This window comes from Schistocerca piceifrons, chromosome X (genome assembly GCF_021461385.2).
Source record: "Schistocerca piceifrons isolate TAMUIC-IGC-003096 chromosome X, iqSchPice1.1, whole genome shotgun sequence".
Lineage (NCBI taxonomy): Eukaryota > Metazoa > Arthropoda > Insecta > Orthoptera > Acrididae > Schistocerca > Schistocerca piceifrons.
In genome coordinates, this window is record NC_060149.1 from 255,060,171 (window position 1) to 255,073,438 (window position 13,268).

The 13,268-nt window shown below is 44.4% G+C and overlaps 1 protein-coding gene across 1 annotated transcript in view; it reads right to left on the minus strand.

Annotated features, from left to right (window-relative positions):
- The window catches only part of LOC124722862 (tetratricopeptide repeat protein 7B-like), a 223,549-nt gene that overhangs the window by 43,469 nt on the left and 166,812 nt on the right, over positions 1 to 13,268 (minus strand). Inside the window, exon 12 of the mRNA XM_047247992.1 lies at positions 10,150 to 10,303. Coding sequence (XP_047103948.1) covers positions 10,150 to 10,303 — 154 coding nt within the window. The remainder of the gene's footprint in view (positions 1 to 10,149; positions 10,304 to 13,268) is intronic.

The following is a 13,268-nucleotide window of genomic DNA, read 5'->3' on the forward strand; positions in this document are numbered from 1 at the left end:
GAGGATAGGTGCTACCTTTCCTGGATGTCCCAGTAAAAAGAAGAACTGATGCTACATTGGGCAACAGCATGTGCATAAGATGACACACGCTGACTTATACTTCTATACGTGGATAGCTGCCACTACTTGGCACAAAGCAACGGTGTGGTCAAAACAATGGTACATAGAGCTCACACCCCCTCCAACAATGAGAGTCACAACCAAGAACTTGAACATCTGAAGATGGTGTTCCGCAATAACAGTAACACACAGTGGCAAATTTGGAGAGACGTATATCCAACACCAACTACACTGGCAGAAACAGAACAGGAACACCAGGAGGATGCAACCCTTGCGTTTATACCACTTTGTGGTGTGTTATCCAGGAAGACAGTATGAATTCTCTAGAAATACCAAGTGAAGACTGTCTTCTGCCCAACAGGCAGGGCACTTGTTGGCAGTGTCAAGCACGAACTTTGACTATGGAAGCCTGAGATCTATCAGATTCCCTTTCTATGTGACATGACATACACAGGCCAGACAGTGCTGTGAATACTAATTGCACATCAGAATGCAGCACTCTAACAAGTTGCTACTTGCAGAACACTGCCTATCAGAATTGCACGGAATGGATTTTGACCATACTATGGCTCTGACACAGGCATCTAACTTCTGGGGATGTTTCATTAGAAAACCTATTGAGGTTCAAATAAGGGAGTTAATAGAAACTGGGAACCTGCATTTTGTTTGAGTAACAGAAGGGAGGAAATCTCCTACAACAAACTACCAGAGGGGGCCAATAAAGCAACAGCAGAAACACAGCATGCGACACCAGGTGCAAACTGCAGACAGAGAAGTGAATTCGTTGAACAGTGGAGGAGATGCTGAGCATGGATCTCGCATGGAGTGGCTGGTCGGGTGGGGTGGGGTGGGGGAGGGGGAGTTGGAGGGGGGGGGGGGGGATGAAAGTGCTGTGGCAGCTCCTAGGCACTCAGTTTGTCAGTTTGTGCCAATTGGACACTGACAGCTAGCTATTCACTTGTGAATTATTTCATCATGAATAATATCAGGAAAATCACACTGGTAAAGTAGAATTCTCATGAGTAAATACATTTTAAAAAGCGGTATTTAAAACTTCCACTTTATGTCTGCTGTCTTCAAATTCATCTCTGACTGATTCACAATAGATCAAATGGAAGGACTGGATCCATTCATTGGCTTTATACACAACCAGGCCTTCGTAAGATTTTCCAATCCATTTTTCACTGTGTTCCAAAAGTTGAAATTATTGTACACCTCACATATAAATCATGTAAGGGATACATGAGCTGCTATTAAGTTTCCTTCATCAGTTCCCAGCCATCTCTTTTTTCTTAAGAGTGTAGTAGTGTATTTTTGCAACTTCTCAGAATGCAGGTATTAAAACAAAGAAGGTCCTTGTTACCTTTTATAAACATACTTGATACATATTTATTTAGGCCACGGTTTATAAAGTCTTTTAATTTTAACCACAACCTGCAGTAGTTGGATTGGAACTAGATGTGTCCAGCTTTTATGTAAGTTGGTAATGACTGTCCATCAGTCTGACCAAACACCAATAGTCTACTAACTTTCTCGATGATCATTTTCTCTTTGGCGACTATAGGATATGTCTAACCAGGAGGCCAAAAATACTTTTACGTGTGAGCAGTCTGTGTCTGACTGATTGTTCATGGCAGTTGTCTGAGAATGTGTCGGGTGTTTCTTCATTAAACTATTTGTCCATACTGCCACTATTTTTAAATATTTTTATATGTGGATTATTTATTTGTGTTCTACATGTGGACAAATCTGATGCTATATTAATTAACATAGTTAAAAATTTAAAAAGTCCATGTTCTCGATTTATTAGAAAAGTTCGGAAAAAAAGGGGGGACAGGTGCCAGCAAGAGTGTTCAATGGGCAGCGCAATTTTGTACCCGACGCCTACTTTGTTGATTTGACAATGTTTTACATTAATAATTGAATGTCTCTCATATGTATATCCTGCCCTATCTTTACCTGGTATAGAGTTCATATTTGTTTCATCATCTTGCATTGATCGCTTTACTCCCGTGTTTGATGGTCCCTTTTCTGTGTATGTACAGTTTTTCTTTTACTATATAATCACATCACAAGAGTACAAGATGATCCCCCATTTTTTTTGAGAAAAATTTATTTTTTAACATATTCTGACTTATCAAAATTGCAAGCTTTTATTGGCAAATATCTGCTTAAAAATTTAACATTACACCAAATCTAAACTTATGCCACTTACTGATTGTTGACATTTTGATAATACAAGGAAAAAGAAAATAAACAGAAATAATAAACATAAGAAATTGTTTACATTAATTTTCATCTTCACTGCCCTTTTTTTTTTTGCTTAGCCTGTCATATGTGGTATTTTTAATAATCATTATCGTCGTCATACTAACATGACAGCTGTGAAACTTGTATCTTCATCTTCACATATATCTGGCTGTTTCTTCTGAATATTATGCAATTTCTGAGGGTCTCTGGTGGTTAAGTTCCTCTGACTTCTACTCCCCTATGCTGTATTCTAGTGGCTACATCAACAGAGAATGCTGATTACCTACTTCACTCTTTCTTTCATACATTTGGGTTCTTTCCCTAGTTATTTCATCAATTGTATTATTTTGTTAGCTCTGTAAGCTCGTTCTGTCTATATTACATTTTTAAACTAAAATCACCGTAAAAGAGTCTCAGAATCACATACTGCCACTTTCCCTGTTTAGTAATTTTAAACTTTAACTTTATTCATGTTATAATTTGTTACGTTTTATCACTGCAATAATTTATACACCTTATGATCCCACTGTAGATTTTACCTACTGTATTTTTCTTTCTATTGCGTTTTGTACAATTATAAAATCAACAAATATGAATATGCTTATAGTAGTGTTGTCTGACATGCCATATGACACAGACATATTTGGCGACTACTGTACTCAGTTTGTTTCGAACAGTAGTGCTGTTAACAGGATGACTCTTCCACCACTATGGCATAGTGCCACTATATTTTAAATATGGGCGATGAAGCTAAGCTGATTTTGTGTGTATTTCTTGATGATGGCACTATGGCTTCATTATATTACGACAAGTTGTTAGACATCTCCATCTTATCATAGTTTAAGCATATATTTCCACGTCTATGAAAGTAATACATTTCATTGTAGCATATTATATTGTTTGAAGATGTAAACTGTCCATTAGTTGTTTCTGATTTTCCCATGCCCTGCTGTATATCTTATGGCGATTGATGACAAACTGATAGTCCAAGGATCAAAAAGTTTTGTGATCATTGATGGAAATAAGATATTTATTAAAAAAGGGGAAATAAAACCAGCAAATATGATAGTAAGGATACAAATTGTATTACCGAGAGATGGCAAGAAGGTGTGTGTGTGTGTGTGTGTGTGTGTGTGTGTGTGTGTGTGTGTGTGTGTGGGCGCGTGCTGAGAGGGAGAGGGAGGGGGAGGGAGGGGGAGGGAGGGGGAGAGAGGGGGGGGAGAGAGAGAGAGAGAGAGAGAGAGAGAGAGAGAGAGAGAGAGAGAGAGAGAGAGAGAGAGAGAGAGAGAGGGGGGGGGGAGAGGGGGGGGGGAGAGAGAGAGGGGGAGAGAGAGAGAGGGGGAGAGAGAGAGGGGGGGAGGGGGGGGTGACTGGTTGGTTTAAAAGAGGGGGGAGGAAAAGCTAATAGCATGGTCATTGGTCCCTTGTCCCTGGTAACATAACTACACAAGGGAAAGAAGAAAAGAAAGGAGACGTACAGCACAATAACAGGAAGAACCATAAGAAAGACAGATGGACAACCAACATTACTATGGACAAAACAGGGGGGGGGAAGGGGGGGGAACACAGGGAGAAGCAAGAAACAGGTAGAAGCGGTAAAAACAAGAGAGCAGATGACCATGGCTGGCCAACCATGAGAATAAAAAGGAAAAGACACCCACCCCGCGACACATTAAAACATTCACCCTAAAAGCAGCATTAGAGTGCAGAACACAAAGGGACAAAGGACATGTGCTAAAACATATATAGAATAATAAAACCCACCATCACGTATAAAATTTAGAACTAAATTAACCGATGAGGTGTTGCGAGATAAAATTAATGTCAACGAGTCCGGTAACTGAAGAGTCTGTCACAAGACAGCCAAAAAAGGACAGCTCACCAAGATGTTGGCCACAGTCAGCTGGGTGCCACACCAATACTGAGGTGGGTCATCACAGTGCGGGAGGTAGCCATGTGTCACCCAAGCATGGCCAATGCGGAGCCAGCAGAGAACCACACAGTCCCTGCAAGAGGCGCACATCGAGGACTGCCACACATTCCTAGTCTCCTTAATGGCACGCAGCTTGTTGTGCATGCTGTGGTTATGCCGTTTCCACTCCCAAAGCCACAAAACCTTGCAGCGTAGGACTGAACGCAGGTCAGTTGCAGAGAAGCCAATCTCCATAAACTGTTTCCACGTAGCCTGCTTGGCCAGCCTGTCAGCAAGTTCATTGCCCGGGATTCTGACGTGACCTGGAGTCCAGTCAAACACCACTGAACGACTGGACCATACCAGGGCATAGATAGAGTTGCTACCAAAGGATGACGAGGGTAGCACTGGTCGATAGCTTGTAGGCGCTCAAGGAGTCAGTAGACAGAAGAAACTACTCCCCAGGGCACAAACGGATGTGCTCAAGAACACAAGATGGCCACCAGCTCGGCACTGAAAACACTGCAGCCATTGGGCAAGGAATGCTGTTCAATATGTCTTCCATGGACATACGCGAAGCTGACACGAGCATCAGCCATTGAGCCATTGGTGTAAAACCATTTGTGCCCTCGGTACATGACAAGAATCAAAAGGAAGTGGCAGCGGAGAGTCACGGGGTTAACTGAGTCCCTAGGACCATGTGAAAGGCCCAGGCAAAGCAGTGGCCTTGGTGTACAGCATGGAGGTGTACGTGAATGGACCTCAAGTATGGGTGGTAAAGGTAAGAACTCCAGTTCGGAAAAAAGGGATCGGACATGAACTGCAATTGGAAGCCCTGACCTGGGCCACCGATGCGGAAGATGAACCACTGTGGGTGGGAAAATGAGACAGTGATTTGGATATCCTGGAGAATTACAAATGTGTGCAATGTAACTGGTCAGCAGATGTGTATGCCTAACCTGCAATGGAGGGACTCCGGCCTGCACAAGGACACTTGTCACCAGACTCGTCTTAAAAGGTCCTGTCGCTAGGCAAATGCCACAGTGGTTCAATGGGGGCAAGTAAATGCAACACTGAGGGTGCCACTGAACCATAAGCCAGACTCCCGTGGTCAAGACGGGATTGAACAAGGGCTCTGTAGAGCTGCAGCAACATTGAGTGATCTGCACCCTAGTTGGTGTTGCTCAGGCAGCAGAGGGCATTGAGGTGCTGCTAGCACTTCCACTTAAGCTGACGAAGGTGAGGAAGCCCCCCAAGTCAATCAGGTGTCGAAAACCAGTCCTAAGAATCGATATGTCTTCACTACAGTGAGTGGATAGCCATTAAGGCAAAGTTCTGGTTAAATGGTACAATGCCGAAAGAAGTGCATAACACACGTCTTTGCAGCCACAAACTGGTCTTGTGGATGGCTCCCTGTAAGTGCCACTCAGCAACACCAGTAGTGGTGGAGCAGCAGGAAATGCAGAAGTCGTCTGCATATAGAGAGGGTGAGACAGACGGCCCTACAGCTGCTGCTAGACCATTAATGGCCACTAAAAATAGAGAGACACTCAATACAGAGCCCTGTGGGACCCCATTCGCCTGGATATGGCAGGAACTATGGGACGCACCTACTTGGACACGGAAAGTCCCAAGCGACAGGAAATTTCGGATAAAAATCGGGAGTGGGCCTCGGAGACCCCACTCATATAATGTGGCAAGGATATGATGTCGCCAGGTGGTGTCACACGCTTTTCGTAAATCAAAAAAGACGGCTACCATGTGTTGGCGTCTGGAAAAGGCTGTTCGGATGGCAGACTCATGGGACACCAGATTATCAGTGGTAGAGTGACCCTGGTGGAAGCCGCCCTGACACGCAGCCTGCTGCCCAGGTGACTCCAGAACTCAACCTAACCACCGACACACCATACATTCCAGCAGCTTACAAATAACGTTGGTGAGGTTGATGGGCCGATAGCTTTCCACATCAAGTTGGTTTTTACCGGGTTTGAGCACCAGAATGATGGTGTTCTTCCGCCATTGTGATGGAAAGATGCCATCGCACCAGATCTGGTTGAAGATGACGAGGATGTCACTTGCAGTCAGATGAGAGATGTTTAATCATCTGACTGTGGATCCGATCTGGCCTACGAGCTGTGTTGGGGTAATGTGCAAGGGCCCTGCTCTGTGAATGGGGCATTATAGGATGTAGTAAATGAGAGGAATTTCCCTTCCAGCCACCGTCTGAAAGTGTGAAAGGCTGGAGGGTTATTCTCCAACACAGAGGCTCGAGCGAAGTGCTCGGCAAAGTGATCGGCGAAGTGCTTGGCAATCGTGTTTGCGTCAGTAGAGAACATGCCATTTATGTTGCCACCTGGAACACCTGTTGGGGTCTGGTAACCAAAACAAGTTCGATCTATGCCCAGACGTGGGAAGGTGACACATGGCACCAAATGCTCCCGTCGTTTGATAAGTTTGCGAATGCAGGCACGCAGCCATTTAAAGGCTATGGGTTGCTCCAGAGAAGGGTGCCGCCTATGCCGCTGTAGAGCTCACCGATGCTCCTTAATTGCTTCAGCAACTTCCGGCAACCACCAAGAGACTGCCTTTAGCAGGGGGCATCCTAAAGAGCTGGGGATCATGTTTTCTGCCACAGAAACGATTGTTGTAGTCACCTGCTCAACCATCAAATCAATGTTACCGTGTGGGGGAGATTCAATGGTGACAGCAGAGGTGAAGGCTTCCCAGTCTGCCTTGTTTAAAGCCCACCTGGGCAGGCGTCCGTCGGCCTGATGCCAGGCCAGTGACCGGAAGATGCGAAAGTGGTCACTACCACACAGGTCGTTATGTGCTCTCCAGTGGATAGATGGGGGAAGTCCTGGGCTGCAAATTTATCAATCAATGGTCGAGTAACTACCATGAGCCACACTGAAATGTGTGGTGGCCCCAGTATTTAAGAGGCAGAGGTCAAACTGAGACAGTAAAGGTTCGACATCTCTGCCTCAGCCAGTAAGCACAGTGTCACCTCACAAGGGGTTATGTGCATTAAAATCACCGAGAAGTAGGAAAGGTTTAGGGAGTTGATCAATCAGTGCAGCTAATACATTCAGGGGTACTGCACCATCTGGAGGAAGATATACATTCCAGATAGTTATTTCTTGCGTCATCCTTATTCTGACAGCCACAGCTTCAAGAGGGGTTTGGAGGGGCACAGTTTCACTACAGACTGAGTTTAGAACATAAACGCAAACTCCACCTGACACTTTATTACAGTCGCTACTGTTCCTCTAGTATCCCTTATGGCTGTGGAGTGCAGTGGTCCGCATTGCCGGGGACCAGGTTTCCTGGAGGGCAATGCAGAAAGCAGGTGTAAAGCTTAACAGTTGCCGTAACTCTGGCAGGCAGTGGAAGAAACTGCTGCAATTTCAATGGAAGATGATGTCATCTTGAGACTGCGAAGGCATGCAACATTCAATGAGGCAGTTTACGCAACAGGGTCACCTGCTGCCACCGACTTTTCACCTGAGCAGTCTATATCCACTGTGTATGAAGGTCAGGTGAGATCTAGGTCCTCAGCGGACACCAGAATCTCCACCTCATCCGCAGACGCAGAGCTTGTAGGTAGCGGTGGTGTGGGTGCCACCGCAATTACCTTCATCTTGTGGACCTTCTTTTTGGATTCCTCTCGCTGCTCCTTAGGTTTCCCTGGCTGGAAGGACTTCACTGATTCAGTCTCTTTGACTGAGGATGAGCATGAAGCCTTACGACTAGCTGCTTTTGGGCTCTTCAGCATTGGCGTGAGCAACAGGGAGGAAGTGCCCCCCACCACCAAGGGGGAAGGTGTGGTCTTCTAGTTGAGAGAGGTGACAGGAATGCGAGGAATTTATGGGGCGACAACTGTTCTCCTAGCGGCGTTGTAAGAGGTGGTCATAGCCATAGGATGTAGGCACTCAAATTTCCTCTTAGCCACAGTGTAGGTCAGTCTGTCCAGTGTCTTATATTCCATGATTTTCCTCTTTTTTTGTAAAATCCTGCAGTCTGACAAGCAAGGTGAATGATGTGAATGACGCTCTCCGCAGTTGACACAGATGGGAGGCGGGGCACATGGAGTATTGGGGTATCCACAATCTCGACATGTGGCACTGGAAGTACAGCAGGAAGATATATGGCCGAACTTCCAGCACTTAAAGCACCGCATCGGGGGAGGGATACATGGCTTGACATCACAGTGGTAGACCATCACCTTGACATTTTTGGGAAATGTGTCATCCTCGAAGGCCAAGATGAAGGCACTGATGGCAACCTGATTATCCATCAGACCCCGATGGATGTGCCGGACGAAATTAACACCTTGCCACTCTATATCGGTGTGCAGCTCATCGTCAGACTGCAAAAGAAGGTCCGTGTGGAATATAATACCCTGCACTATATTTAAGCTCTTATGGGGCATGATGGCAACAAAAACTTCCCCAACTTGTCAAAAGTGAGTAATGCCCATGACTGGGCAGACGATGTTATTTTTATCAAGACTGACCCACAGCACAATTTGGACAAGCCCTCCACCTCCCCAAACTATCCTCCAAATGCTTCACAAAAAACTGAGACTTCACGGACTTGAAAGATTCCCTATTAACTCTCGTACATACAAGGTACCGGGGCGAATAAGCTTCACTGCCATCCTTGCTCTGGTGTTCCTCCCATGGTGTGGTCAGGGATGGGAACGATTTGGGATCATATTTCTTAGCACTGCCCACTGCCCACTTAGAGACTGCTGGTGGTGGACTACCAGCAAGAGATGACACACTACGCTTCATGGCGTGTCATCTGCCCTGATGCCACCCATTCCGACCAGGGTCCCTCCCCACGGGCGCCACCCAATCTCTCAGCAAGGGCCACCTGTCAGGATGGTCATTGCCGAGAGTCCCGATGTCCCAGGGAGACGGGCATCTACTCCATGGCGTATGTGGGCAATTGACAGCGCAGGCATCAGCAGAATGATCCCTGTGTTGTCAGGGGGGCTACAACCAACAGCGTACATGGTGCCCCCACCACAACGGTCTGGCTACCATGCTGGATATGAGGTGCAAGGAATTCCATGGTCCTCTTCAGCGCAGAAAACGACACTGCATAGTGAGTGGAGGAAAATGCACCCAGGAAGGTGTCCTCACTCAAGAGATGGAGGATGAGCGGGACTGCAATGCCACAATGAGAAAGTGGGCTAAAGATCTCAATGCTCAATGGACACGATGGACCATGTAAGGTGCCCTTCCCCAACTGGCTCGTCCTTTGGGAAAGTTTTGAAAAATGGAGGTCAAACCCTACAGGGGACCATCACATAAAGGCCGAAAGGTGAGAGACTCCTTTTAGTCGCCTCTCATGACAGGCAGGAATACCTTGTGCCTATTCTAACCCTCGGGCTTGCAGGGGGGATTTTGCAGTAGGAGTTGACATAAACTGAGGAGTCTTTCCACAAAGACACTGAGAGGGAGCACTTAATCAAACTAGAATATTGTTGAGGTTCAGAGGATGACCAGAAAGCACTCCTGATGATGTGGCAAGTAGTAATCTTGGGTAGTGTAGGTCTTATTTCAAAATATAATTGTAGCTGGAGCTGGTGTTCATAGAAGTAGTATTGTGTCAGAAGATTATAACTTTTCTAGCATTTTAAAAACAACATACATTTGTAAATGACATGGAAAATGAATGTATATCAAACTGGTGGAATAATTCTTGGGAGAGGAGAGAGTGAAATGGCTGTGTATCTGGAGACAGAGTGCCTGGCAGAAACAGTTTGGAGGTAGGTAGGGAGGGGGGGGGGGGGGTGTGAGAGAGTGCTGGTCAAGGATAGGTTAAGCAGAGATTAATGTTTTAACAGAAAAAATTAGTACATGCAAGAAATTCAATATCTGCACTATTTAGCATACATGAAAAATCAAGTCTGCACTTACTAGAGTCCTTATCAGATAATTCTGATGAGTACATCTGGAAAACGCTACGGGTCTCACTACGTCTATCTGATTGTTCCATTACATCTGCCTGTATTTGTTCTTCATACAAGTTTTTCCATAGTGCCAACATATTTCCAGCAGTATGGAGTGCTTGCTAAAACAAAACAGAAAGGATACATACAATATTGGCCAAAGTTTATATCCTAATCACATCAAATAAGAACTAGAAGTAAACAAACATAACAATTAATTAGGTAAAACAGTTTAAAGAGGTAGTGAGTATATATCACACAAAAGTTTTCCACAAAACAGCAATTGATGACAACACAGGTGATGAATTAAACAAAAGCTATCCTCAGCTCTTGCCAATGGCCTTGCTGCTGTGGTAACACCAGTTCCTGTCAGATCACTGAAGTTGAGCACTGTTGGGCTGGGTGACCATGCGGTCTGCTGAGCGATGTTGGCCAGCGGGGTGCACTCAGCCCTTGCGAGGCAAACTGAGGAGCTACTTGATTGAGAAGTAGCGGCTCTGGTCTCGTAAACTGACATATGGCCGGGAAAGCGGTGTGCTGACCACATACCCCTTCATATCCGCATCCAGTGATGCCTGTGGGCTGAGGATGACACGGCGGCCAAGGCCTGTTCGGGTGGAGTTTCTCCTCAGCTCTTAGGATAATTTGAATACTACAGTGCTTTACTAGGGATGGTCCGTCATAGGTGGTATGCTTTGTTCCTGTGCCATCTTACCAAGGCAGCTGACAAACCTGGTGGAGTTGAGTCTCCCAGACCCAGTATTTGGTGGAAAATGTCCCCAACCCACCCACCCACCCTGAAAGTAATTTAAAACATTATACCTGAGAATAAATTGAGAATGAGTTCAGCTGTCCATAAGTCGTCTGTCAATTTTAGAGACAAAGGGCCTGGAAAATCATGTTTAGTAAGGAGAGCCGGAGGAGGGGGCACTCCATCAAGATGTGAGCTACTGTTCATAAGGCTCTGCAAACACAATGTGGAAGTGACTTGTAGCAAAATAAAACTTTGGGTTAATCTGGTATGACCACTGCAGAGGCATGATAAAATGGTAGGAGGAACAGGAGGAGGAGAGCCATAATACAGCAGTAGTCTTCTTGATAGCGATAAGTTTATTAGAGTGGACAATAGCCAGATTATGTTCCATCACTGAGTGAGAAGTCTTACTCACACCCACAAACCTCCACCAGGGATAATTAAATATTCATAGACAAATACATCTAATTTGATTATGTCTGAGAGCAAGTCTGGTGGTTGACAGAAGGATTTACCCATTCTTAGTACTGAGTTTTGGCCGAACAATTGTTCAATTACTATCTTGGTTGGTTAGAGTTCCTTTCCTACTGTGATGAATACAATGTCTCCACTTCTGTCTACTCTATCCTTTAAATGTATACTTAGATCCAGCCCAAACATTTCTCTGCTTTCAACTGTGGGTTTTAGCCGACTTTAGGCATCCAGTGTTCTGTTAACTCCACTGCTCTATAGGAATGTTTAAAACTCTGTAACAAAGTTGTGAATGTTGAGGCAGTTGATCACAAATATTTTAATGGTCTCATTAATGGGGGCATTTCTCTGGATCTTGCCTTAACTGCTTGAGGTCTCGCATCTCTTTTATTACCTGGACTAAGTGGAGAGTTGCCTAATCTAAAAAAAAATTACTTGTACGCACCCTTCAGCCATTTAATACTGTAAACAATTCAGAAACATTTTCTTGAAGATTTTATGTAAATTACAATAGTGATGGTCGTCTACACCTTATAGCACAGGGTATAGCATACAATAATAGACCAATAAATAAGAATAATCAAAATTTAATATATAGAAATCCCTTGCATAATTTGATATATTTCTCTCACCTTTGGTCAGCCACCTATAAAGTTGCACAATTAGGTACGTCGTATTGTTGCTATTTAAAACCCCTCAGCCAACTTACATCCCTAAACTCTACAAGAATAATTTAAAAACGTCATTATGAGCTCAGCAATTCATGGTATAACTGTTCTTATATAGAAGTCTCCATCTCAGTACTAACAATGAGCCTCCCCATTTCAGTTGTTATTGTGCAGGGCAGGAGCTATAGTTTATTAGTATATTTCATGTTTCTAGAATGAAATATTCACTCTACAGCAGAATGTGTGCTGATATGCACTTCCTGGCAAAGGTCCCGAGTTCGAGTCTCGGTCCGGCACACAGTTTTAATCTGCCAGGAAGTTTCATATTTCATGTTGCCCATAAATTCCTCATGCTAAACTCTTCATTGTGGAATGTGCAATTTCATTTACTGACAACAAAACTACTCAATTGAAAATATTTTCAACAACTTCAGTTGGAAAGACCACATAGATAATATTGTGGGGAAGGCAAGCCAAAGGTTGCGTTTCATTGGCAGGACACTTAGAAGATGCAACAAGTCCACTAAAGAGACAGCTTACGCTACACTCGTTCGTCCTGTTAGAATATTGCTGCGCGGTGTGGGATCCTTACCAGGTGGGATTGACTGAGGACATTGAAAGGGAGCATGGGCAGCTCGTTTTGTATTATCATGTAATAGGAGCGAGAGTGTGGCAGATATGATATGCGAGTTGGGATGGAAGTCATTAAAGCAAAGACGTTTTCCGTTGCGGCGAGATCTATTTACGAAATTTCAGTCACCAACTTTCTCTTCCGAATGCGAAAATATTTTGTCGAGCCCAACGTACATAGGTAGGATAATCATCAAAATAAAATTAGAGAAATCAGAGCTCGAACAGAAAGGTTTAGGTGTTCTTTTTTCCCGCGCGCTGTTCGGGAGTGGAATGGTAGAGAGATAGTATGATTGTGGTTCGATGAACCCTCTGCCAAGCACTTAAATGTGAAGTGCAGAGTAATCATGTAGATGTAGATCCACATCAAATTATTTCTTACTAGTATTCGAGCAAATATTTGTTCAAGCCATACCTTTCAACAGATGAAGAAGAAGAAGAAGAAGAAGAAGAAGAAGAAGAAGAAGTTGTACCCATTACAAAATTACCACTCAGTAATATGTAAGACCCAAGTGAGAAATTTTTTCAATACGATGGTTTAAAAGAGAGCAGAAAGTTTCAGAG